At 40.6% G+C, this 23,108-nt stretch overlaps 2 protein-coding genes across 4 annotated transcripts in view; one reads left to right on the forward strand and one right to left on the reverse strand.

The window, feature by feature from the left end:
- The window catches only part of atp2c1 (ATPase secretory pathway Ca2+ transporting 1), a 73,358-nt gene extending 51,129 nt beyond the window's left edge, over positions 1-22,229 (forward strand). For all 3 annotated transcript variants that reach the window (XM_033640552.2, XM_078171292.1, XM_033640551.2), the window contains 17 exons: positions 9-75; positions 874-998; positions 2,043-2,140; positions 3,237-3,332; positions 5,780-5,869; positions 15,376-15,480; positions 16,271-16,427; positions 16,517-16,687; positions 17,039-17,136; positions 17,447-17,497; positions 17,840-18,006; positions 18,090-18,158; positions 18,430-18,546; positions 18,881-19,028; positions 19,341-19,436; positions 19,897-20,038; positions 21,111-22,229. In XM_033640552.2, coding sequence (XP_033496443.2) covers positions 9-75; positions 874-998; positions 2,043-2,140; positions 3,237-3,332; positions 5,780-5,869; positions 15,376-15,480; positions 16,271-16,427; positions 16,517-16,687; positions 17,039-17,136; positions 17,447-17,497; positions 17,840-18,006; positions 18,090-18,158; positions 18,430-18,546; positions 18,881-19,028; positions 19,341-19,436; positions 19,897-20,038; positions 21,111-21,235 — 1,922 coding nt within the window. In that variant the 3' untranslated portion in view covers positions 21,236-22,229. The remainder of the gene's footprint in view (positions 1-8; positions 76-873; positions 999-2,042; positions 2,141-3,236; positions 3,333-5,779; positions 5,870-15,375; positions 15,481-16,270; positions 16,428-16,516; positions 16,688-17,038; positions 17,137-17,446; positions 17,498-17,839; positions 18,007-18,089; positions 18,159-18,429; positions 18,547-18,880; positions 19,029-19,340; positions 19,437-19,896; positions 20,039-21,110) is intronic.
- Positions 10,495-13,109, reverse strand: LOC117265827 (E3 ubiquitin-protein ligase TRIM35-like). Its single transcript, XM_033640553.2, has one exon. It carries the CDS (start codon positions 12,083-12,085, stop codon positions 10,688-10,690), a length of 1,398 nt encoding a protein of 465 aa, XP_033496444.2. The 5' UTR covers positions 12,086-13,109; the 3' UTR covers positions 10,495-10,687.
- Positions 22,230-23,108: the final 879 nt, after the last annotated feature.

Raw genomic sequence — 23,108 nt, forward strand, 5'->3', positions numbered from 1 at the left:
TGTCTCAGGGGTCATCATGCTGGTGGGCTGGCTGCAGGGGAAGAGGATCCTGGACATGTTCACCATCGGTGTCAGGTAGGATTTCACTCTGGATTTCACTCTGAATCAGCTGACTGATGTTTGCAGTGTGGGAGCTGAAGCCTCTCTGTAGAGACGGTGTGTGTGTTAAGTAAATGATTGAGCCCTGGCAGCAGCTCTGTCAGTCTACAGTTTACTTTTGTTATCAGATTATAACTCAGTGACCTCTGTCATGGCTGACAGGTTGACTTGTAGCAGGTGTAGAGCAGGTCTGGTTTTATTTACACAACGTCACTATAAAGACTAACAGAGACATTAACGAGGAACAGAACCATTTATGGCGTCGTTACTGAGAGGAGCAGGTCATTAACAAATAAAAATTAACCCTAAATGATCAGAAGGATATCATTCTCATGCCTGTGTGTTGAGGTTGGAGTTCTAGCAAACGTTGGTATTGTAAATGAAATATCAAATCGAATCAGGAGATCAGTGGTGAGACCCAGCTCTAGTTTAATACTAATAATACTTGTATCAGTAATGAAAGTAATCGTTAGTTGCAGCCCTGAGTGTGGACGCAGTTTATGACAGATCTCAGGTCAGCAGGCAGGTTGTTCCAGAGAACAGGATCCAGGTAGCTGAGAGCAGCTTCAGTAGATCTGGATCTTATGTTAGGTCCAGTTAGAAAACCAGCTGATGAGGTCTGACTGTGTCACAGAGCAGGGAGGAGAACCAAGTTTGCTCCTGTGGTCGTTATGTTCTAATAAAATATTGTCTCACCTTAACTTTTGTACTTGGTGTGATGTGTTGTGTTGATTATTGATTATTGATCACTGATCACCTCTCCTCCTACATCAGTCTGGCGGTAGCTGCCATCCCAGAGGGTTTACCCATCGTGGTGACGGTGACGCTGGCGCTTGGTGTGATGCGCATGGTGAAGAAAAGAGCCATCGTCAAGAAGCTTCCCATCGTAGAAACTCTGGGTACGTTAATTAATACACACTGTGTAATCATATCACATCTACAACACAACAGCTTTTACTTCATCCGTTACTGATGAGAGCAACATTTTATTATCAGCTGATCAAGGTGGGGCTGATTGTGTTTGTTTCTTTCTTGAAATAAGTGAAAAAATGTATTTTAGTTATTTCAACCAGCTGCTGTCTGAAATCAGCTTGTTTCAAGAAGTTTTTTAGAGATGAAAGAGTCTTAAAAAAATCTCTCACCTGTAAAAATAAATCTATTAAAACAGGTTGAAATTATCTCACTGTAATGACAGATTTTATTATTATTATATATTAGTATTATATTTCATTATACTTGTTTATAGAAAATAAAACTTTCGGGGCTCAATAATAGACAAAAATAAAGTTGTATACAGTGTGTGTAGTAAACAAAATGTTTAATCCCCACCTGCAGCTGTCAGATAAATATTGTGCAGTAAAAAGTACAACATCTTCCTCTGAAATGTTGTCGAAATATAAAGTGACAGAAAATGGAAATTATAATAATAAACAACTTTGTTTTTTGCAGCTTCACCTGGTTGTGGTGCAAAAATAAATTACCCAACAAAAGTGTAAGATAAAAAGAACAGTAATACTAATAAAACAAATAAGACATGTCGAAAATAAACTACCAATAAAAAATATAAACAAAAATTTAAACCGTTTTTTAAGAAGTGATTTAAAAGAGATGTTAATGTAACTACGAGAGCAAAACAACAATTTATTAAGTCCCTGATTCAAAAGCTTAAGCTTATTTGTTAACGGCAGAAATTAAATGAAAGAATTAGCTAAAACCTTAAAATGGAAGAATTCATAAAAATCAGCAAAGAAACAAAAAGTTTCTGATCCTGTTTGATTAAGATTCATTTTTTAAATAATTACAACAAATATAGGTACAAACAAACAAGAACACGATTATAATAATGCTCGTATTAATAAGTGCAGCTTCATTTAGCTCATTTATAACAGATTTATATCGGGTGTGTTACTTCCTGTTAACAGTAACATTGTTTCCTCCGTCAGGCTGCTGTAACGTGATCTGCTCAGATAAGACGGGGACGCTGACCAAGAACGAGATGACCGTCACTCAGCTGTTCACGTCCGATGGACTCCATGTTGAGGTCTGAACCCCCTTCATCACTCATCATCATCATCATTGTCATTATAATCATTATAATCATCATCAGAGCAGAATAAAAGTTTAGATATACGTAGATATGCCAGCTTTAAGTCTGATTTCAAAATTAATTTGACACTTTGTCCAAAAGAGACAATGTGTTAAGTGTGTGTTTCCTGAAACTGCAGTTAATGCTACAGGTGTAATTAACATATTTTTTATGAAAAAAAAAATTAATATAAAAATAGAAACTAGGCAGATATTGGCAAAAATTCAAGTTATTTATTGTCATACGCACGATCACATAGAAGCACTCACTCCAACAGCACTCATAAAATATGTATAAAAAGAAAATCTTAGACATAAAATGGTGCAGAAGTAAAATATAGAGATAAAATATAACATATATAACATAAAATATATATTTGTGGTATATTTAAATTACAAAATTGATGGTTTAGTTTCAGTTTTTTCACAAAAAACAGTTAAAAATACTAGTATGTGAAATGGGGCACCCTAATAAGCTCTTTAAAGCTCTAAAGACATAAAGCAAATAGTAAAGTTAACTTATTGTAAATGGGAGTGTAGTAAATGTAAATGCTTAATGAGCGGTAATAAATGTAGAGAGACATCAAGAGATACAGTTGGGTAGTAAACAGTAAAACCATATGAAGGTTAAGTGACATATTGTCGAATTATTTAAATGAAATCACAGCTGAGAAATGAGAGCGCTGCTGTAACATGGCATCTGACACCTGAGGAAGGTTCAGTCAGTCTCCTGCAGCCCGACCCACTTCCTTCATCTGGAAGTCCCAGCAGCCATACTGAGAGAAATGGGTCAGGTGACTGAGGACCAGGAGACCTCGTCTGGTTTTAACTGGATGTCTTTTTAATGACACGATGATATGACCTGTAACATCAGACAAAGTCGTCGACTGACACAGAAGAAGTCTTCCAACACCAACAGGAACTGACTGAATATGAATATGAATGTGACAACCGTCTGTTTATTCTGTTTTAATTGTGTATCAGTAGAGTGACTTGCCTGTTGTTAGTGTGTCCTTGTGTCTGAGTTGTTGTCCTGTGATGATGTTCTGCAGGTGACGGGCGTCGGCTACAACGGAACAGGAGAAGTTTTACTGGATGGAGAGATCATCCACGGCTTCTCCTGCCCGTCAGTCAGCAAGATCGTAGAGGTGAGTCCAACAGGTGCAGGAAAAGTCTGGAGAATTATTTTCACTTATCTTTCAATATTGAGTTAATAGCTTGTTTGCCATCACGCGACTATTATAATGTGCAGAAGAGGACCGATTTGAGTGCATGAGCGAAACACTTCACATGCAGGTATCCTGCTAACTGAATGACAACACCCATGTTAGAAGTGTCGTCTGTTGCAGGAGGTCAGCATTGTTTGCTCTGCTGTGACTTTGGTGTCCTGCTCTAGTTTGGAGAACGTGAGACAGCGTTCACGTGTTTTTAACATGTAACAAAAGCCTTGGTTTTTACCAACGCTGTATGGATGCAGATGGGTTCAGCGTTAGCTTGGCTGCAGCAGCTAATGCTATCTCTGAATGGTGGAGTGTGAGGTGAGCCCTCATGTTCGTAGTATTCCCAGAGTATTTTATTCTCTTATGACACTGCTGTAAATCTCATGTGTCACATCCAAGTCCTCCTTCTGTCTTAAAAGATCCAAAATAATCCCAGACGTTTGATTTAAACGCCGACCGCACATTTCTGATTTCTTTCTCTGGTGCCTTCATCTTTGTTTTGTTGAACTTCCTTCCAAATGCTGCAGACTGAGACCTCTGCTGACCTCACCAGGAAATAAAACATCAGCACCATCTAGTGGACCGAAAAAGCAGCTGATTTTATTATTCTAGTACCAAAAGTGGTATTAATGTGTATTTGAAAAAATTGATAATGTATATTATAAAAGATCGATGCAAAATATCATGATACTAAGCTGTATCGATTTTTCCCCACCCCTAGAGGAAAGTGACTTCATAAAAGAGTTGGATGAACCTGTAGGCTGCAGGTATCATCAGGAAATTGAGTTGTCAGGTGTTGACACGATCGTCTTTACATTATCTCATCGGTCATGCATCCTAACATTACTAACATTAGATGGTGAGCCACATGAAAGCGTACAAGAGTCTACAGGTTCTAATTATTTTGTGTGCAGTTGGGTCTTCGACCTTGGAGCCAAATTAGCATTGAACAACCTCTGCTCTTTCTTTGGCGTATGAGGTAGTGCGCTTGAGAATCACTGTCTTTTTGTGTTTCAGCTCTGTACATGATGCACCACGGGCGTCAGGCCACTGGCTGCCTAACTTAAGCTACTGTTTTCTACCTACTTGTTCAACTGTTCTGGTGAAACGTCATTAAATATCTGGGTTGTGGCCAAAGAACATAGTCACGGCACTTTATAATTGCTTGGCAATTTCATAGACTTTAAAAATAGTGGACATAGTCGCCATGATGTCACCCATGGATTTGTGGACCCCTGTTTTGAAGCCTCTTGGAGTTTTGGAGTCAGAAGCGACCATCACTGGAGGAGAGGCTGGAGCTAATCCTAACACTAGCTGCTAGCTTGGTTAGCACAGTGTATTTACAACTGTGGTTAACTGTGAAAATGCTCATGCTCATCTTTGCTAACAAAACATGCTTAAAATCTTTAAAACAAAATGTACTTGGCGGAAAAACTGAATGTCCGACTCCTTACAGGGTCTGTCAGTACAATTAAACGCTGAGCAAGACTTTTTAGGCAACCAGAACATTATAATTATCTTTTATAAACTGAAAACTGAATTAGATACGGCTACGCCTGTACTCTGTAAATCTGGCGTTACGTCACGATTATGTTTACTTTACCAGTGTTGTCACCATGGTAGATACCCGCCCTCAATTATGTGTAACTTTAAGTCTCGATAAAATATAAAGAGATAAGTTATATAAAAAAACTTGAAATTAGTTACAGTGACCAAAACTGTTTTTCATACCAGGCTGCAAACATATTTATCTCTGCTGTAAAGCTAGGCTTATAAACATGGAGGTCTATGGTTATTGCCTCGCTGTTAGTCAGCCTCAAGTGGACATTAGAGGAGCTGCAGTGTTTGGCACTTTAACATTGGCTTTATTTTTCAACCCCGGAGGCAACACCAACTCAAGACATGTTTAGCACAACGCTTTAACTTGACATTAGTTAACTCCACTCCTCCAGAGTAATGATGAAGGTTTATTGATCCACGTCTGCTGTGTTCTCACATCTTCTCTTCATGTATGATTATTTTCGGGACCCAGAAGTAGCCCTTGTTTTTTCCCCATCAGCAGGAACAGCTGAAAATAGTGTGAATCACAGGTGTTTGTGCAGTGTTGGTCGTCTTTGCCCTACATCTGGAAAGTGTGCTAATGTATGATGTCATATGCAAAGAAGCTCTTCAATACTCAAAATATTTAAAATTGTTGACATTTAAGATGATTAACGTCGTCAGAATCCCACCGTAGGAGAGTATTTGTTTTTTTATCACACTACAAGTTCAACAAATGCTGTGAAACACAAAACATATTTTATTTATACTGTCTGTGTTTGCTTCTTATATGAGAAGAGATATTAATGGATGAATGTGTTTGTGTGTGACGTTAGGTTGGCTGTGTGTGCAACGACTCGGTCATCAGGAATAACAATTTGCTGGGACGGCCGACGGAGGGAGCGCTCATCGCCCTCGCCATGAAGGTAAAAAAACAAACACTCAAGCCTCTGAGCCTTCACCCCAAATTGCATTCAGTCTGGACTCACGTTGGTGCCACAGGTGCACGACGGCTAACAGGTGTTATTTCACATGCTCAGATTTAGAGGGGAAAAATCTGATAAATTAACTGATAAAGTTCAAGCTCGAGGAAAGAAATGAAACACTTAAAAGAACTAGGGATTTATTAAGAAACTGAAACCAGGAAGTTTGGACCTACAGGGCTTCCATCCTGTAATGAATCTACAAAAATGTTACTGCACCACACAAATAAATGAAGGGATAAATGTAACCTGTAATGTAATGTAACAGCACAGTGTTGATGTTACAACTGTGCATGGAAACATACAGAGGAATTTAACCAAAAAGAATCAGAACCAGAATCAGTTAAAGCCAGACGACATGAAACACTTCACTTCTTCAGTTTTATTTATTTTCCTTTCTCTGGTCGACAGTAACAAGTAGAGACAGAGAGGAATTGTGTTGACAGAAAGATGTCATGCAACAAAGGAAACGAGGACACGTCTTAGACCATGAGGACAGCAGGATGCTCCCTCAGGCAAAGCTCTCATCCTGACAGAACGGGAGGACAGAAACACTGTTGGTTATCTCCGCCTGGAGGCGATCATGTGTTAGCTCGTGCATTTTGTGTGTACATTTAGACTGTATGCTCGAGGAGGCCTCAGGGTGAGGTGATGCATAATAGAGATGATTGTTGTATATTGTCACTGACTGCTGACGAAGACTGCTCCTCTTAACTGGTCACAAGTCATCAACAAAATCACATAGCAAAAGCATCGAGCAAAACGCAATTATGGAAATCGTCTCAGCTAAAAACAAAAATTCAAATGCTGGCAGTGTTGGGCAAACTACTTGGAAAATGTAGTGAGCTAAGGTAACAGTTACTCTACATCAGAATAAAGTTTCACCACATTGAAGCTATCCACAGAGAAATGTAGCAGCTAAGCTACTAGCTAATGGCCAAAGTAACTCATAACTTTTCAAATCAGTGTTTTCTCAGTGATCAGGAAAACTGTCAGCCAAACAGAGAGGCAGCAAAAGAATATTCAGTTTAACTGTTTATTATAAAATAATAGACTTATATTAAAACTTTCCTCTCTTTGACATTTGAACATGTCTCCAGTAACTTTTTCTGGACATGAGAACATGAACATGTCCTGCACGTAACACGTGACATCAGTATGTCCCTCTCTGTCCTGTCTCAGCTCTTCCTTTGGTCCTTGTTGTGTCTGTTTCTCTGGTGTTCACTATAAATTTACTAAATATATACAGTCTGTGGGCGAGACACGTGAGAGACACGTCAAGAAGTGCAGCGTAGCCAATCAGAAGCAGAGTATGGTGGGTCTTGCCAAGAAAAGCAGCAAGCAGAACAATCTGCAGGATTGGTATGTGATGTCATATAGGAAGTGCTTCCCTCATCTACATGTCTCAGTGTGATCCTCAGTTTTATTGGACACTGAACAACACTGCCAGCATCTGAATTTTTGTTTTTAGCTGAGACAATTTCCATAATTGCGTTTTGCTCGATGCTTTTGCTACGTGATTTTCCTGGCTGCACCTGATTGGATGACCACTTTCAGTCACTTTGCTCTGCTCTACGTATTTCAAACCAAAGACCAACACTTACATTATGAAAATAGTTCACCGAAATGTGTTTCTGAAAACATTTTGGGTGAGACATACAGTTAATGAATCTGTCTTCATTTCAGATTGATGGTTAGTTTAAAACCTTTCAGGAGATTCTAGAGGCGGCGAGTTTCACTGGATGCCCCTGATTTGCATAAAGTAGCCTCGACCTCATATTCTTGGAAATGAGAAGCGGCCAACGTGTCACCTCATCTCTGGGAAAGTAACACAGTGCTGCCTGAATGCATCGCACGGCTGCTTATGCAGACATAAAAGGGAAGTGTGGAAATGGCGGATCCTGTGGACACGTGTCATTACTGTCTGTTACAGGCTGCGGTTTGGCTTTTGTTGTTTTTATGAAACTGACATCCATAGAAAAGTTTGGTCTCTTTTTGATCGGGAACATCTGCAGATTGATTCCATACCTGATATGTTATGATCCACTGAAGTCAGGCACGATACAAGATAAATAAGTCCCTGTTTTCATTATCTCTGCTGCTGTCCTGACTGTAAGGGAGCCGGAAGGGATGGCTGAGTGCATACACACTTCCTGCCCCCCACCCACATGACCCCAGACACACCTGGTGGAGATCTGCACCTCACTGAGGGCACTTTTCTACTTTTATATTATATTAAATGTGAAGAGCTGATTTTCAGCTGCAGCACAGAGAGCTTCCTCTCTCTGTCAGCGAACAGTGTCGGCCACGTTGCATCATGTCATGATGAAGAAAACTCTCAACGATGAAAAGATGAATCTGAGCCTGAAGGACGAAGAAGAACAGACGCCGTCTTCATTTTATTTCTTGTCGCTTGAGGTAGACCGCCTGTCGTCCGCCTGCCCTTTACTGGTGTGACTGGGGAGATGAGTCACAGCTTACGCATGACTATTAATGCGGGGGTTTTTTGTCATTTATTAAAGCACACTGATCTTTAATTTTTAATGTTTATATTTTGTTGGCTGTGGATGGATCAGGGTGCTCAGGGGAAGAGCGATCTCTGCTGTGCGTCATGTTTTCATCTTTAAAGGTGCCAAAATGGTTCCACATTTATGTGAAGGGATTGTTTGGAGCTCAGTGCGTCTTCCACTGTGGACCCGTCAGCGTCTCTGACACACTGAGTCACCGACAGATAACAAGCACAAAAGAAAGAGACTCATTTTGTCTCTGACATTGTTATTTTCATTTCAGTGTTTGGTATTATTGATACACATTGTCATCATATCGACCCCATTTATGACACTGTCATTACATCCGTACAGTACTGTACTCTGCTTTTATAACAGTTATTGTTCTTTTTAACTTTATGAACTTTATTATAACAGAGATAAAAACAGTTTTATTCAGACACCAATAACATCTGTTTGTAAAGAGGACTTTCTACAACCTAAAATTAAAGACCATTCAAACATATCTCAAACTGGGAGCTCAAAGTTGAAACCCAGATGGTTTAACTTTGAAGGAATCCTGTGCTGTCTCACCAGATGAAGCTGACGTGGTCATTGCTTTCTCCACTCACCTGGCCAGATGTTTGATCCTTTAAATTGGAAGCAATGCACTCCCCCAGCCTTTTCTCATCGGGTCAAAGATGTCACATGCAAAAGGTCCTTTCAAACCTTTATTAAGACGTGGAGACCCTTTTTGGATTTTTTTGGTTTGCTACAGGAGCCCCTCGATGAAGAGGAAGATGGCACCCCCCTCCTTATTTATTTATTTTTTTGTTCTGTTTTTTGTTTGTTTTCACGCACTCACTCACAGTGCAATACAGCGCTGCTAGTTTGTGTGTGAGGTGGATCACAGTGTGTTGCCGTTCTTCTTGGTAGTTGTAGTCTAATGTGTGACACTCAGACAGTGCCTGGATGCAGGCGACAGATGTGTTTAAATAAACGCAGCAGCAACACAGACGTTTCATACACAAGACGTATATAACGCAGACAATGTGTCTGTCGCTCCGTCCTTCCCTCTCGCAGCCTCTCTGTTGATGCTCTGTGCATAAATAAGATTAACAGCCTAAATTAATACAAAGATTTAAATCATCTTCCAGCACTAGATTCATTTGAAAGGCCAACAGATGGAAAATGACTTTTTACCTCCCCTCACAAAGATTTTTAATTGTTCTAAACTACAATAGATTTAGACCTACTTGATCCTTTTATACTCATGTTATAGTTTAGTGTCCTGTGCTGCAAACCTTTGAACATCTGTAGCTCCAGTGATGTGTGCAGAAAGTTAACGTACAGGCCTTCTTTTATTTTATATCATTTTTCATTTACATGTTGTGCAGCTGTATGTTTTCAAACAGGATAAAAAAATCCCTGCCTTTGCATTTTATTTTGATCACAGTCTGTTTTATATTATATTTTATATTTGATCTCAAATGACTCTGACTTGCAGCTGAACATGTAGCCCATTTTGTAGAAAATAGGGACATACATATCGTGCATCACCAGTCAGCCTAAAAATACGGAGATATGGTTTTTGTCCGTATCGCCCAGCCCTAGGTTGTAGGGATGAAATCAGGGATTCTGATTTCAGTTTGTCAGCATATATCATGAATAGTGTTCCTCTACAGCCGGGGGAGGATTGGTTGAATTGAAGTCAAATATACATGTTTTGTATCTGTTTTATGGGATGAAGATTTTGAAAATCTATAAAAGATATTTACAAAAAAAAAACAGAGACTTGATGGTCACTAAAAGTGCATGCAGAAAAAAGTGGGTATATTAGTATTGGTATTAGTTATTGACCAGTTAAGTTGTTATCTATCGGCACATCAGATATCAGCAAAAAATCCAACATTATAATCACACTTACACTCTCAAATGGAAATAAGAATACAGAATGATGCAGTGCAGATGTGCTCTTGTTCAGGCAAAGATCAATAAACTCAGTAAATGAGCTGATTGGACTTTTAAGAGGAGTAAACTCTGACATGAGTGAAAACAGTCTTAAATGATATGAAAAGTTGGTCTTTGTTGGTTTGTTCTTTTAATTCATTATTTCAACATTTAACATTTTTACACTCTTACTATGTGTTGCTATACACCTCACCCTCATCACCATGACAACCAACAACATCATTAGGACAATATAGACACATGTTCCGGAGAGGAAAATTCACCACATCATCATCATCATCATCATCATCATCATCTTTACAGTCTATTCCTGCTGTTCCACAGTCACAGAGACGTTCACCGGTAAAACCTTCAGTGGGAGGTGATCCACAGTGTTCATGAATGGAAACATCCTCTCAGTGAAAGTGTGTGTGAAGGTGTGTATGTGTGTGTTAGTGTCAGGATCCCAGAACGACAGCTTCCCTCTGTCCCAGTCCAGACTCACTCTGATCCTCTGGAGCTTCTTCTGCACTCGGACGTTAGTGTCCGGATGTGACGGGGAGAACGAGTAGTACACACCGTAACAGAAACACAGTCTCCATAATCCAGACTCTATGTGTCCCTTCCTGTGGACAGACTCTGCTAACACACCCAGTGTCCAGCCTTTACTGGTCCCGACCTGCACGTCCCAGCTGTGAGTCCCTGAGTTAAAGCCCTCAGAGCCCAGGACAGAGCAGCAGTAGTGATCCATCCTCTCTGGGTTATCAGGACGCTGCTGTCCCTCTCCTCGTCTCCCGCTGGTCAGGTCCTCAGACAGGATGAGTCTTTGACCAGCAGTGTTTGGGTCCAGGATCACAGGAGTGTAGGAGACCACGTCCTTCATCTTGTTCCAGATGTTGAAGGTCAAGTTGCCCAGGTGTTTGGCCTCGTCTATCAGAGCTCCTGAGAGCAGCTGTGGATCATCCAGCAGGGGGCGCTGCTGGACTCTGTCCACTGCAGCCTTGTAGTTGAGCAGGAATGAGACGTCTTCCGCTCTCAGCTCGTCCTCTGTGGCTCTGACTGTGTGTGAAAGAGCTGCTATCTCTCTGCTCAGAGCCTCCATCTTCTCCTTCATCATCTGACTCTTCTGCTCCTCTTCCTCCCTCAGTGCAGCCATCCTGGCCTCCTCTTCCTCTTTTAGAAGCTGGTGAAGCTTCTTAAACTGCTCCTTAATCTGCCTCTCTGTGCGTCGGGCCTGGACCTTTATGTGTTTTGCTGTTTGATCAAACTTCACTTTAGCTTGCTCACAAACCTTTAACTTCTCCTTTAAGGGCTCCAGAGTTTCCTCAAGTTTCTTCTTGTGTTGTCGTGCAGCTTCATCGACGGGTCTGAATCTGTGGTTGGTGTGTTTTTCTGAAAGACTGCAAGCGTAGCACACTGGCTGCTGATGGTCCAGACAGAAGAGTTTGAGCTTCTCAGAGTGCAGACTGCAGAGAGCCTCTGAAGCGCTCTGATCTCTCTCCTGTAAGAAACTCTCACACAGCTTCTGTAACACCAGATTAGGAGGTGGTTCCTCCCCTGTATGTCTTCTCTTACAAAGCGGACACTCTGTGGTGTTTTCCTCCGTCCACCACCTCTGCAGACAGACTTTACAGAAGCTGTGGCTACATACCAGGATGACAGGATCCTCAAAGATGTCGCAGCAGACAGAACAGCAAAGATCTTCCTCCAAACCTGAAGCCATTTAGTCTGTGAGTGAGAGTGAAAACACAGCAGGCAGACAGCTCAGCCACTCCCTGAAAGTTACGTCCACCTTGTGTCTTGTTGTAAATCTCTCACTCAGAGTTTGCAGTCAGCTGCAGTGTTGCCTCCTGCAGCTGTCCTCTCTCAGTGGAAGTGGAGGTTTTGGTCTGAGGGTGAATCGTATCATCCGTCTCTCAGTGTGTGTGTTTGTGTGTGTGTGTTGTCTTAGTGAAGCAGAATAATGATCTGTTTCCTGGTTTGTCTGTGGTGAGTCAGGTGATGGGCAGAGCTTCATAATGAAAGTTTTTTTTTTTTTTTTTGGGTTGGGTTTCATTCCAAAGTCATTAATAATTTCTTAGGAACACACAGAAGTCTTGTCCTCGTCAGATACTGTACACTACTTCTGTCTTTGTCTTGTAGTTTGTAGTTCATTCACACAAGAAATGATCCAGAAACAAATCGGATCAAATAATCTCAGCATGTAAACTAAAATCACCAGTTTCACCAGACTCTCCATTTTTTACGTTACACTCCATTTCCATCCAGAATCAGTCAAACTCAGGTCCTGTCTACACACGTACAGATGATTTGTAAAATGAATGTTTTTCCCCTCCCTTTAAAAAAAAAAATTCTGTCCACACAACCTTAGTTTTACAAAATATCTCTGTCCACACGAGCACAAAAATGACTGCAAACACTCGCTGGTGGCCGGCGCTGTCCTTGTATCAGGGGTGTCCCCTCGTCACAAAGGAAGTGAAGTGGTCCCTTTTTTAAAACACCAGCTTGAGAGCTAGTCACTGTTGATTTCTTTTTAGTCAGAAAGAGGAACAAGAAAAATACGTTTACAAAAATATCTGTGTAGTTATAGTCAAAGGTCTGGAACCTGGCAATATAAATCATATGCTTGTCATCTGCTGGAAACATTATGAACCTGAACCTCACACCCCATTTACAGCTGGTACAAAAGAGATGATGATTGTGATCATGGCAACAAGAACAACAACGTCAGCAACAAGAAGGAAACCATAGCAACAACAACAACAGTAATACAAACAAAAAAACAGAACACAGTGAGGAATGATGAAGTGCATGTGAAGTGAGCTGTGTGCTTCACTGTGTCAGTTGCAGATGTGTGTTTGCTTGCTTGCAGAGGTGACAGTAAAACAGTGAATGACAGCGAAGAAAAAAATCACAATTCTGTAACTCAATAAATAAATGAATAAAAAGTGAGAGTGATTGTGAGAATACATGTGTAGATCCGCAAATATACTGTGGGTCAAAGTTATGAATCAGCTGTTGTACTGATGTCTATCTTCCTGACAGAGAGAAAAACTAAGATTTACTTAGTTAAAGCAACTATAGTGAAGTAAAAAGTGCAATAGCTCCATCTGAAGTGTAGTGGAGGAGAAGTAGAAAGTGTCAGTGGACAGTAAAACACTCAAGTCAAGTAAAAGAACCTCAAATTTGTACTTGAATGCTTGGTGGAGGAAGTATTCAGATCCTTTACTGAAGTAAAAGCTAAAATCACACTGTAAAAATAACAGTTATTAGTAAAAGCCCTGCATTAAAAATGTCACTTAAGTGAAATTATGTCAGAACAATCAGAAAAATGTATTTAGGTATTGAAATTAAAAGTATTTAATGCAGAAAAACTTAAAATAATTAATTAAAAAAGAAAAGCAGCAAGTTCTCATATTCAAGAAGATGAAACCATGAAATGTTTCTGCATAAAAAATGAATTTAAAGGTTATCAGACTTTATGCTAAGTAATTTTCTAATCAGTGGACTAATGGTTTCATCTGCACCAGTGTGTGTTTGCATGGTTTGGACATAAAAATCTGTAAATGAACTATAGTGAAGTCAAAAGTACAATAACTCCATCTGTAGTGTAGTGGAGGAGAAGTAGAAAGATCAATGAACGTGTAGTGGCATTTCTTTAGCCCACAGATTAATAATCCAATCACTGTAATTACTCTGAAACATATTAATCTAAATTTGGTGATATTAATGCATTTTTAAAAAATGTTCCTCAGATTTTGGACAAACAATTTGTAGACAGTGAAAATAACACTCTTGAGAGTGCTCTTGACCACTTGTAAAATTTTCTCTCAGCTAAGACAAGAGCAGAGATAAGAAAATATTGGTGAATCCCAGAAACCAATAGCTACTAACACAATAAGAACAAATTGTTGATATGAACAAAAATAAAAGAAAAAATGTTCATGAATCTCCACTGATTATTTTATTAATCAGCTTCAGGTTTGTTTCGATCATAACTTAAACAGATACCAGGACTTCTATAACCACAAAAATGTCCTACAATTATATTTATACTGTAAACATGTTTTCACAAAGTCAGACACATTGAACTTTTGTTTGATTTGATATTTTATTGTGTTTTTTTGTTGTTTTTTTTCCACTTATTGTTTGTTGTTTTATTTTGTTGAGGGTTTTTTTAGAGTGTCCGAGAAGACATAAGGTGTCAGGTGTGTGTATATGTATGTATGTATATATATATATATATATATATATATATATATATATATATATATATATATATATATATATATATATATATATGTATATGTATATATGTATATGTATATATGTATATATATATATATATATATGTATGTATATGTATATATATATATATATATATATATATATATATTATATTTCACCGGTACATCTCCTAAAACTACTAAAATATTGCTTTACCTGACAGATGTAAAAGACTAACGTTTTTTAACTGATCTCAGTCGCTCTACATTGACAGCAACTAATGGTTACAACCTAATACCATATTACAAATTACATAATCAAAAAATTAACATGTGAATTAATAAAATGTTTATTCCCATCAACCAAACATTTACTCTCATCCAACATGTTTGTGAATATATGACATCAACTCTGCAACTTGTGTACCAAAGTTTCCGCCAACTTTCCAAGTTCATCCAACATATGGGTGCATTCACGTGTATTTTCTCAGTCAGGAACTAATTTTTCGATTATTATTCTGACACCACATGAGTGCAGGGTGTGCTGTAATCTGGTGCCTGGGGGCCACTTTTGCAAAATGACAGGAGGCCAGGGGCCAGTTTCAGCAGCCCCACATAGGTCAGGTGTACCCCGGGGGTCGTTCAATGATTGGAGGACATTCGGGATTTAGCCTCTGTCCCTCTGTCCAGGGGATCCTCCCACGTTTATTACTATATATTCTCTGCCACAGTATTTACTCTAAAAGTACAAAAAAAATGATGATGCAGCTCTGCATGTGTCTTCCAGATGGGGCTGGAGAGCCTGAAGCAGGAGTATGTGCGTCTGGAGGAGAATCCCTTCACCTCAGAGCAGAAGTGGATGGCTGTTCGCTGTGTTCACCGCACCCAGCAGGTCAGTGTCTTCTCCACCTGTCATCAGTGGCTACGTTTACATGCGCAAAATATTACATTCCCAAAAGGACAATATCCGCATTAAGCTGTTTACATAGCCAATGAAAATAAAAATATTCCTCCAATATTATTCCAGTCGTCCACACTGATTATCACATCAAAATATGGCAAAGTGGAACAGCCGGAGCAGCTTGAACTATTTGAAATTCGTGCATCAAAATAGATTCTTACAAAGTTAGAACCAGTGGCCGACTGGTTGGACTGGTGAGCACAGCCTTCCTCTTTCATTCCTTAACCACATTATTCAAAAGTTGGCGTTGCGATATTTGTGTACATCCAAAACCTGTTGATATTAGTTCTTTCATAATGTTTAAAAGTGGCTGTGTTTGTCCTTTTGACTAGAAATGTGGGCTTTTCTTTTTGGCATGCATCTCTTCACCACAGACTTCAATCTGTTGGCGAGTTGTTTTTGTACAAAGCACAGAGTTGACTGTAAACAGACATGAGGCAGGGTGTCGCAAACTGCGGTGAAAACTCCAATTGGGATGCATGTTCTGAACAAACTGTATACTTGACCAAAGAAAACTCCTAAAACCAGAATAATATTGTTATATCCTGCATGTCTTAATCAGAAAACTTTACAGGATATCCAAACTGAATATGCTGTTTACATTAACTGTATTAAATTCTTAATAATTGTAGCATATTAGAGTGCATGTAAACACAGTCACTGATTCAGAGAGTCCTCAGAGAGTCCTGTGTTGGTGTGAGCCTCATTATCCCTCCCTCAGGATAAGCCTGGAGTTTACTTCGTGAAGGGAGCCTTCGAGCAGGTGATCCGCCTCTGCAGCTCCTACAACAGCAGAGGAACCACACTGTCACTCAGCCACCAGCAGAGGGAGCTGTACCAGCAGCAGATCAGCTACATGGGCACAGCTGGTCTCAGAGGTAAGAAAGACGTAGATATTTATGAGCTTGCTGCTTATTTCAACACACAGATGAACTGAGAGCACGTCTCTGGCCGTCTCATCCTTTAGTCCTGGCGTTTGCGGCGGGCTCGGAGATGGGGAACCTGACCTTCCTGGGACTGGTGGGCATCATCGACCCCCCGAGGTCAGGGGTCAAAGAAGCCGTAGGGACGCTCATCAACTCCGGAGTCGCCATTAAGATGATTACTGGAGATTCACAGGAGACAGCTGTGTCCATAGGTGAGAGAGAGGAACGGGCTTCATGATAAACTATCACAGTTTGGAGATGAGGAAAATAAACACCAAACATTTCCTCTCAATTTAAACTTCAAACTTAATTTAAAAGTTATCTCTCTTCAAGTTTCCTGTCTGTGTCTTCACTGTCACGCTGACAAAAACATCTTTACACTATTGTATAATTGTCGACCAACCCAGGCGAGATCTTTTCAAAATTTTCTTTTTTTCTTTGTTTTTGTTCTTTGCTCTTTGAATTTTCTTGCCTGTGTCTTTTTAAACTTTATAATGTAAAGCACCTTGAGTTGCCTCTGTGACTGGGATGTGCTGTTGTAATAAAGTTACCTTGCCTTGCAGCCAGTCGGTTGGGTCTGTACTCTAAAGGCTGTCAGTGTTTGTCCGGAGACGAGGTGGATCAACTCGACCTGCAGCAGCTTTCACACGTCGTCCCCAGAGTGAGAACAGCTTCACTTTCACACTGTTTATTTGTTGTTGTGTTTTTTAAACAGTCAGTCACAGTGCGAGTTAAAGATTGTGAGCAAATAAATATTAAGATTTATTCAGTTTCTCTCTCAGTTCGGAGCTCAGTCTGGTGCTAAAAATAAACTCTCAGCACCTCACATGTGGTTTGATTCTGTCACAGTGAGTTTGTTAACAGGCAGAATGTAGTGGCACCTTTTTTCAAGTAAATATCACAGAACAAACTTTATTATTTCTACATGGGTTTTGTATTTTAATTAATGAAAGTCATCTCTGTCTCTACAGATAGTTGTGTTTTATCGAGCCAGTCCTCGACACAAGCTGAAGATCGTCAAGGTGAGCTGGATGAAGAGAACACTCAGGGGTGAAGGATTGTGCGGCTCTTGTGAACTGCACAAATATGACAAAAAGAAACAGTGTAATTCTCAAAGTGCCACAAAGGGTAAAATGCACCTGTAATTGTGCTGCCAATCAAACAGAGTCTCAGTGCTCCTGTGCTGTTTCTACATATTTAAATTAGTTGATATGAAAAAATTCAGTGCAAAATTGGAAAATGGACTCAAAGGAAATTTAGAAAAGCAGAAGAAAGGAAGTAGTTTATCAGTAAGTAGGAACAAAGTTGAAGCACAAAACCCTCACTTGTCAGAATATAAAAATTAAAGTTCCGGTTCTCCGCAGTCCCTCCAGAACATCGGTGCTGTGGTGGCCATGACAGGCGACGGAGTGAACGATGCCGTTGCTCTGAAGGCCGCTGACATTGGCGTGGCCATGGGCCAGACAGGCACTGACGTCTGCAAGGAAGCAGCTGACATGATCCTGGTGGACGACGACTTCCAGACCATCATGTGAGTGAACGAACATGAGGAGGTAAAACTTTAAGGCTCCTTTTATAACTGCAGACATGAAGAGTTTTGTTCTCTGCCTCCAGGTCGGCCATCGAGGAAGGAAAAGGAATTTACAACAACATTAAAAACTTTGTCCGCTTCCAGCTGAGCACGTGAGTGGAAACTTGTGATGATCTCATAGACCATGATGCATTGCTGTAGATTAAACTACCCAACAGTTTATAAAGGAGTTAAAATGAGCTCAACTTGAAACAGCAGTGAAATATAAACGTACACATTAATGCAGCAGTGATATTAATCTGGAAACATCAGATAGAATAGAAAACTGCACTGCACATACTTTTACTGTAAAGACATTTAGCTGATGATGTAAATAAAGTTAAACACCCACCTGATGCTCCCTCTCCCCCTGCTGGTCTCCAGGAGTATTGCAGCTCTGACGCTCATCTCCTTGGCAACGCTGATGAACTTCCCCAACCCACTGAACGCCATGCAGATCCTGTGGATCAACATTATCATGGACGGACCTCCTGCTCAGAGGTACAAGGGCATCATGGGAAGTGGACTTGGACTCAGGAGCTGCACAAGTGTTGCTGCCTTATAATAATAGTCCAGAGAAATGAAAAGCATTTATTATAAAAAATGTTTTGCACACAACACAACACCAAAGCATCAAGGGAAATTATTTAAAGTCTTAATTGAGGTTGGCACAAATTCATTTTCTTAAACGGTTCAGTTTAAATGAGAAGTGATATTTAGTTTTGAACGTTTAATAGTGAAATCAAATAAACACGCTGGTACACGACCGAAGCGTTCCCACTTTGATTTTATCAAATGCCAAAGCTAAAAGTTTGAGTGTGTGTTTTTTTGTCAGTTTGGGCGTGGAGCCCGTGGACCGGGACGTGATCAGACAGCCTCCCCGTAACGTCAGAGACAGCATCATCACTCGCAGCCTGCTCGTCAAAGTGCTGGTGTCAGCGCTCATCATCGTCTGCGGGACGCTGTTTGTCTTCTGGAGAGAGGTAGGTCTCTTTTCTTCTGACCATGCGTCTGGTTTCATCTGCTGAATCACAGGCTACGATGTACGATAGCTTCCCGTACTGAGTGTGCAAGGATGCTGCACGGGTTATTACTTCTTATTGCTTCTTGCTACAGGCAAGGCTTCTGCTGCCTCCATGGCGAACTGCTATCTGTCTGTCTGTTTGGGTTTAGCGCTGATCAGTGCGTCATTTCATGCTGCGTTTCTGTTGGTTGGTTAGTAGACGAAGGTGGTCACAGCAGTCACACAGTGAGACACATGATCTGTAAAAATATGTTTGTCTTTTGTGTTTCAGTTGCAGGACAACGTGATCACTCCTCGAGACACCACCATGACCTTCACCTGTTTCGTCTTCTTTGACATGTTCAACGCTCTGAGCTCTCGTTCACAGGTAGACACACCTGAGAGGTGCTGAGCGAGCGAGTATGCCAATATCTGCATCTGTCAATGAACAAAATTATCTGTGTCTGTCCTCGAAAGGGGCGGGGTTTAAACTAAATGTGGGTGTGGCTTTAACAAGAAGTTGTTATTTTTAGCCTAAAAATGGATTTAGGTTGATCAGAAGTTTTTATTTATTAGAAAACTATTTACAGAACAGCCTCAGGTTGAGCTTCAGATCATTTTCTGTCACAAGCTTAAGAGACTGAACACAGCGACCCTAATGAGGATTTTCTTTTGACATGTTTTGACACGTTTTACTTATGCATTTTACTATACTCAGAAAAAGTACATTATCTGCACCGGATACTCGTTTCATCTGAGTACTCGGCTCAACCCCAGTGAAAAGGCTCCACTGAGTATAACTCAGTACTCAGTGACTGTGTGTTTGTGTGTGTGTGGTTTCTCCTCAGACTCGGATGGTGCACGAGATGGGTCTGTGTAGCAACAGGACCTTCTGTTACGCCGTCCTGGCCTCCATCATGGGTCAGCTGCTCGTCATCTACTTCCCTCCTCTGCAGAACGTCTTCCAGACAGAGAGCCTCAGCATCTTTGGTAAGAACACGTCACACCACACAGGGGCAAATTAAAGACTGTTGGGGAAAAAACTTTCAAATGTTACCTTTTTAAATAAGACCATGTATGTACATGTACTAAAAATGGAACAAGAACAGCTTTCAGTTTACTTTGTGTACAGGCGTTTCAGGTGTTTCAGGTATAATCAGCGTATAAATGATGTTTATCAGCCAGTTCTCCGGTATATCATATCACTTTTATGCTGACGACATTCAACTGTGTGTCTTGTTTTAGCCTGATAACACAGACAAACTGCTGTTAAGGACTGGATGTCAAACAGCTACTGACAGTTAAACACAGACAAGATGGAGGTTCTGATAACTGCTGTAGATAGTAGAGCTTCAAAGGTTGCTCAGGGTATTGGGTCCCTTTCTTCAGCCGTACTGTCAAATTTTAGGAATCATGTTATATTATTGACCCGTACTTGTTTTATTCAGCTATGAAATATTGCAGAGCTCAGGTCTGTTGTGTCTCAACCTGAGCTGGAGATGATGATCCACGCTTTAGTGTCCTCCCGACTGGACTACTGTAACTCTCTTTTTACTTGTCTAGACAAATCTTGTGTGAATCGTCTTCAAATAATCCAGAACACTGCTGCTCGGCTGCAAACCAGGTCCAACAGGTCGACCCACATCACTCCCATTTTAGTTTCTTTACACTGGCTTCCCATCAGGTTCAGGATTCACTTTCAGATACTTGTTCTCAAGAATAGAGCCCTCCACAGTCAGGCACCTGAACACATCATTGATCTCCTCTATGCATATATTGTCAGTAGGTCTGTTAGATCTTCTGGACAGGACAGACTCGCTGCCTCTCGCTCTAGACTCAAAACAAAAGGTGATCGTGTCTTTGAAGTCGTGGCTCCAACACTGTGGAGCTCTCCTGCTGTTGGTTTATTGTTTATTATCATTATTATAGGTTAAACTTCCCAGCAGTATATAAGGATCATCAACATCAATTATTATCATCCAATAATATAATATATATTGTTCTGAAATAAGTAACTCTACATGATGAGCACTTTAACTGACACTTTGCTGTCGTCCTGCAGACCTGCTGTTCCTGGTGTCCCTCACCTCCTCCGTGTGTGTGGTGTCTGAGGTCATCAAGATGGCGGAGAGGCGGATAGGAGCCGAGAGGAGGAGCCTGCCCTCCGACTACTGCCACGAGGTATGACCCCCCTCCTCCTCCCACCACACCGGCTGTCTGGGCCAAAGGACTCTGAGGTTTGGAGGAAGAAGAGGAGGATGAGGGTGACGAGTTTTAGGATCTCACAACCGATGGCACTGACTAATTAAGACTGAGAGGACTTGTGGGATTTTCCTCCTCAGGAGAAACTCTGGTCTGGGACTGGAGGAAGCTCCCAGCCTTGGGGAGGGGATGGAGGGAGGCGGGTTAAACTGGGAGGACAAGATAGCTGCTGGGAGATCTGACCCTGCTCTAAAGTGGAGGGTTTTTATACTGGTCCACAGCAGCTGTTTGTAGACTCCTGACCGGGACACCGCCACTGACCAACCACGTTTACTCCTCGTAATTTAGGACGTCCTCTTTAAGATATCCCTCTGGAGAGTCAAGGCTAGAGATGTGTGCAATTCTCTTCCAGTCCTCTTTTTTTAAATCTACTATTTAGAAGGTGTTGACCACTGTTCAGCTCGCTTTTCATGGTTGGAAGCGTAACTTCTTGTTTTGATTCCTCTATAGATGGTTTACAGTTTATCAGTGGAGGTGTAACGGTGCAACATTCACCGTTAAAAGTTTTCAGCTCAGCGGGGACAATAAATGTTAGGAATTATTTACATTGATTTAAGGCGTAATAGAGGCGCACAGGTACGGGAGGCGAGAACAGCCTTTTTTAATGCCGTTATCTCAACATCATGAGTTCATTATTTTGTTGCTTTGAAATAACAAAGCTCGTTTTCTTTTGACAAAACGCTGATTTATGCCGATTCTTGAGAAAACGAAAGGCAGATTTTTTTAGATAATTTATCACAAAAAGAAAAGTGACTTGTTTTCGAATTTCCCATGATCTTAAGAAAGCAAAAGTTGTTTTCTTGTGATAAATTAACTTATCTTGAGAAATCCACCGTAAAATTTTTAGAAAATCTCCATGAATCAGCCTGTTATCACGAGAAAACAAGCTTTATGATCTCCAGATAACGACATTAAAAAACAATCGTAAACACGGCCGGTCTGGGCTTCCGTACAGAGGTCTGAATATCTGCTGTAAAAAATAAAGTACTGAAACATTTACACATAATCAATTATTTAAAGTGTTGCTGTGTGCACATAAAGGAACATTTCACTTCACTTCGAGCATATAAAGCTTTAATTTTTTGTTTTCCTGTTTGGAAGTCTGTGACTGCCAATATTAAAAAAAATAGTTTAATCAAATCAAAGCTTCATTTTCGTAATCATAGACAGATTTCACACAAAGAGACCCGTCTTGTTATTGTGCAAATTTCAAACACTGGTTGTTGCACAACAGAAAGTCTGACTGACAGGTGCGTTTGAGTCGAGACCAGGAGTTTTCAGGCGAAGGACCCCTCAGCTGTAAGACATATTGTATAATATTAAATTAAGTTGCACTTAAGATAATTCTCTAAATATTTTTAGGGCTTCTCTCGTTTGCCTGAAGCTACGAAGTCAGCAGCAGCTGTAGCCTCACCCTGTGCACTTTCACCGGTGGTTCCTGAGGTGGACGGTGTGTTAAAGTTAAAAAACGATCCACAAGAATATCTGTACGCTCAGAATAATTACGAAAAATAAAAAAAGGTGCCACACACGTTAACTTGGCGTTAGCTAGCTCACTTGATAGCACAAGGATTCATGGGTAACAGCCTGTTGTTAACGTTGTGCACGTTTCATGAATGGGTCGATTTATTTTTGCTACTGATATGTTAGATTCATGTTAATGTGCATTTTCAGACACATTAAAAAACTAAATTAACACGCTGTAATTTGTCAGGCCCCCTACAGTAACTCTGAGGAACCCCTAATGAAGACCCAGGGTTTAGACCCAGCCCTGAGGAGAGCTGCTCAGCCTTGCAGA

The sequence above is a fragment of the Epinephelus lanceolatus genome, chromosome 10 (genome assembly GCF_041903045.1).
Source record: "Epinephelus lanceolatus isolate andai-2023 chromosome 10, ASM4190304v1, whole genome shotgun sequence".
In the NCBI taxonomy this organism is placed as follows: domain Eukaryota; kingdom Metazoa; phylum Chordata; class Actinopteri; order Perciformes; family Serranidae; genus Epinephelus; species Epinephelus lanceolatus.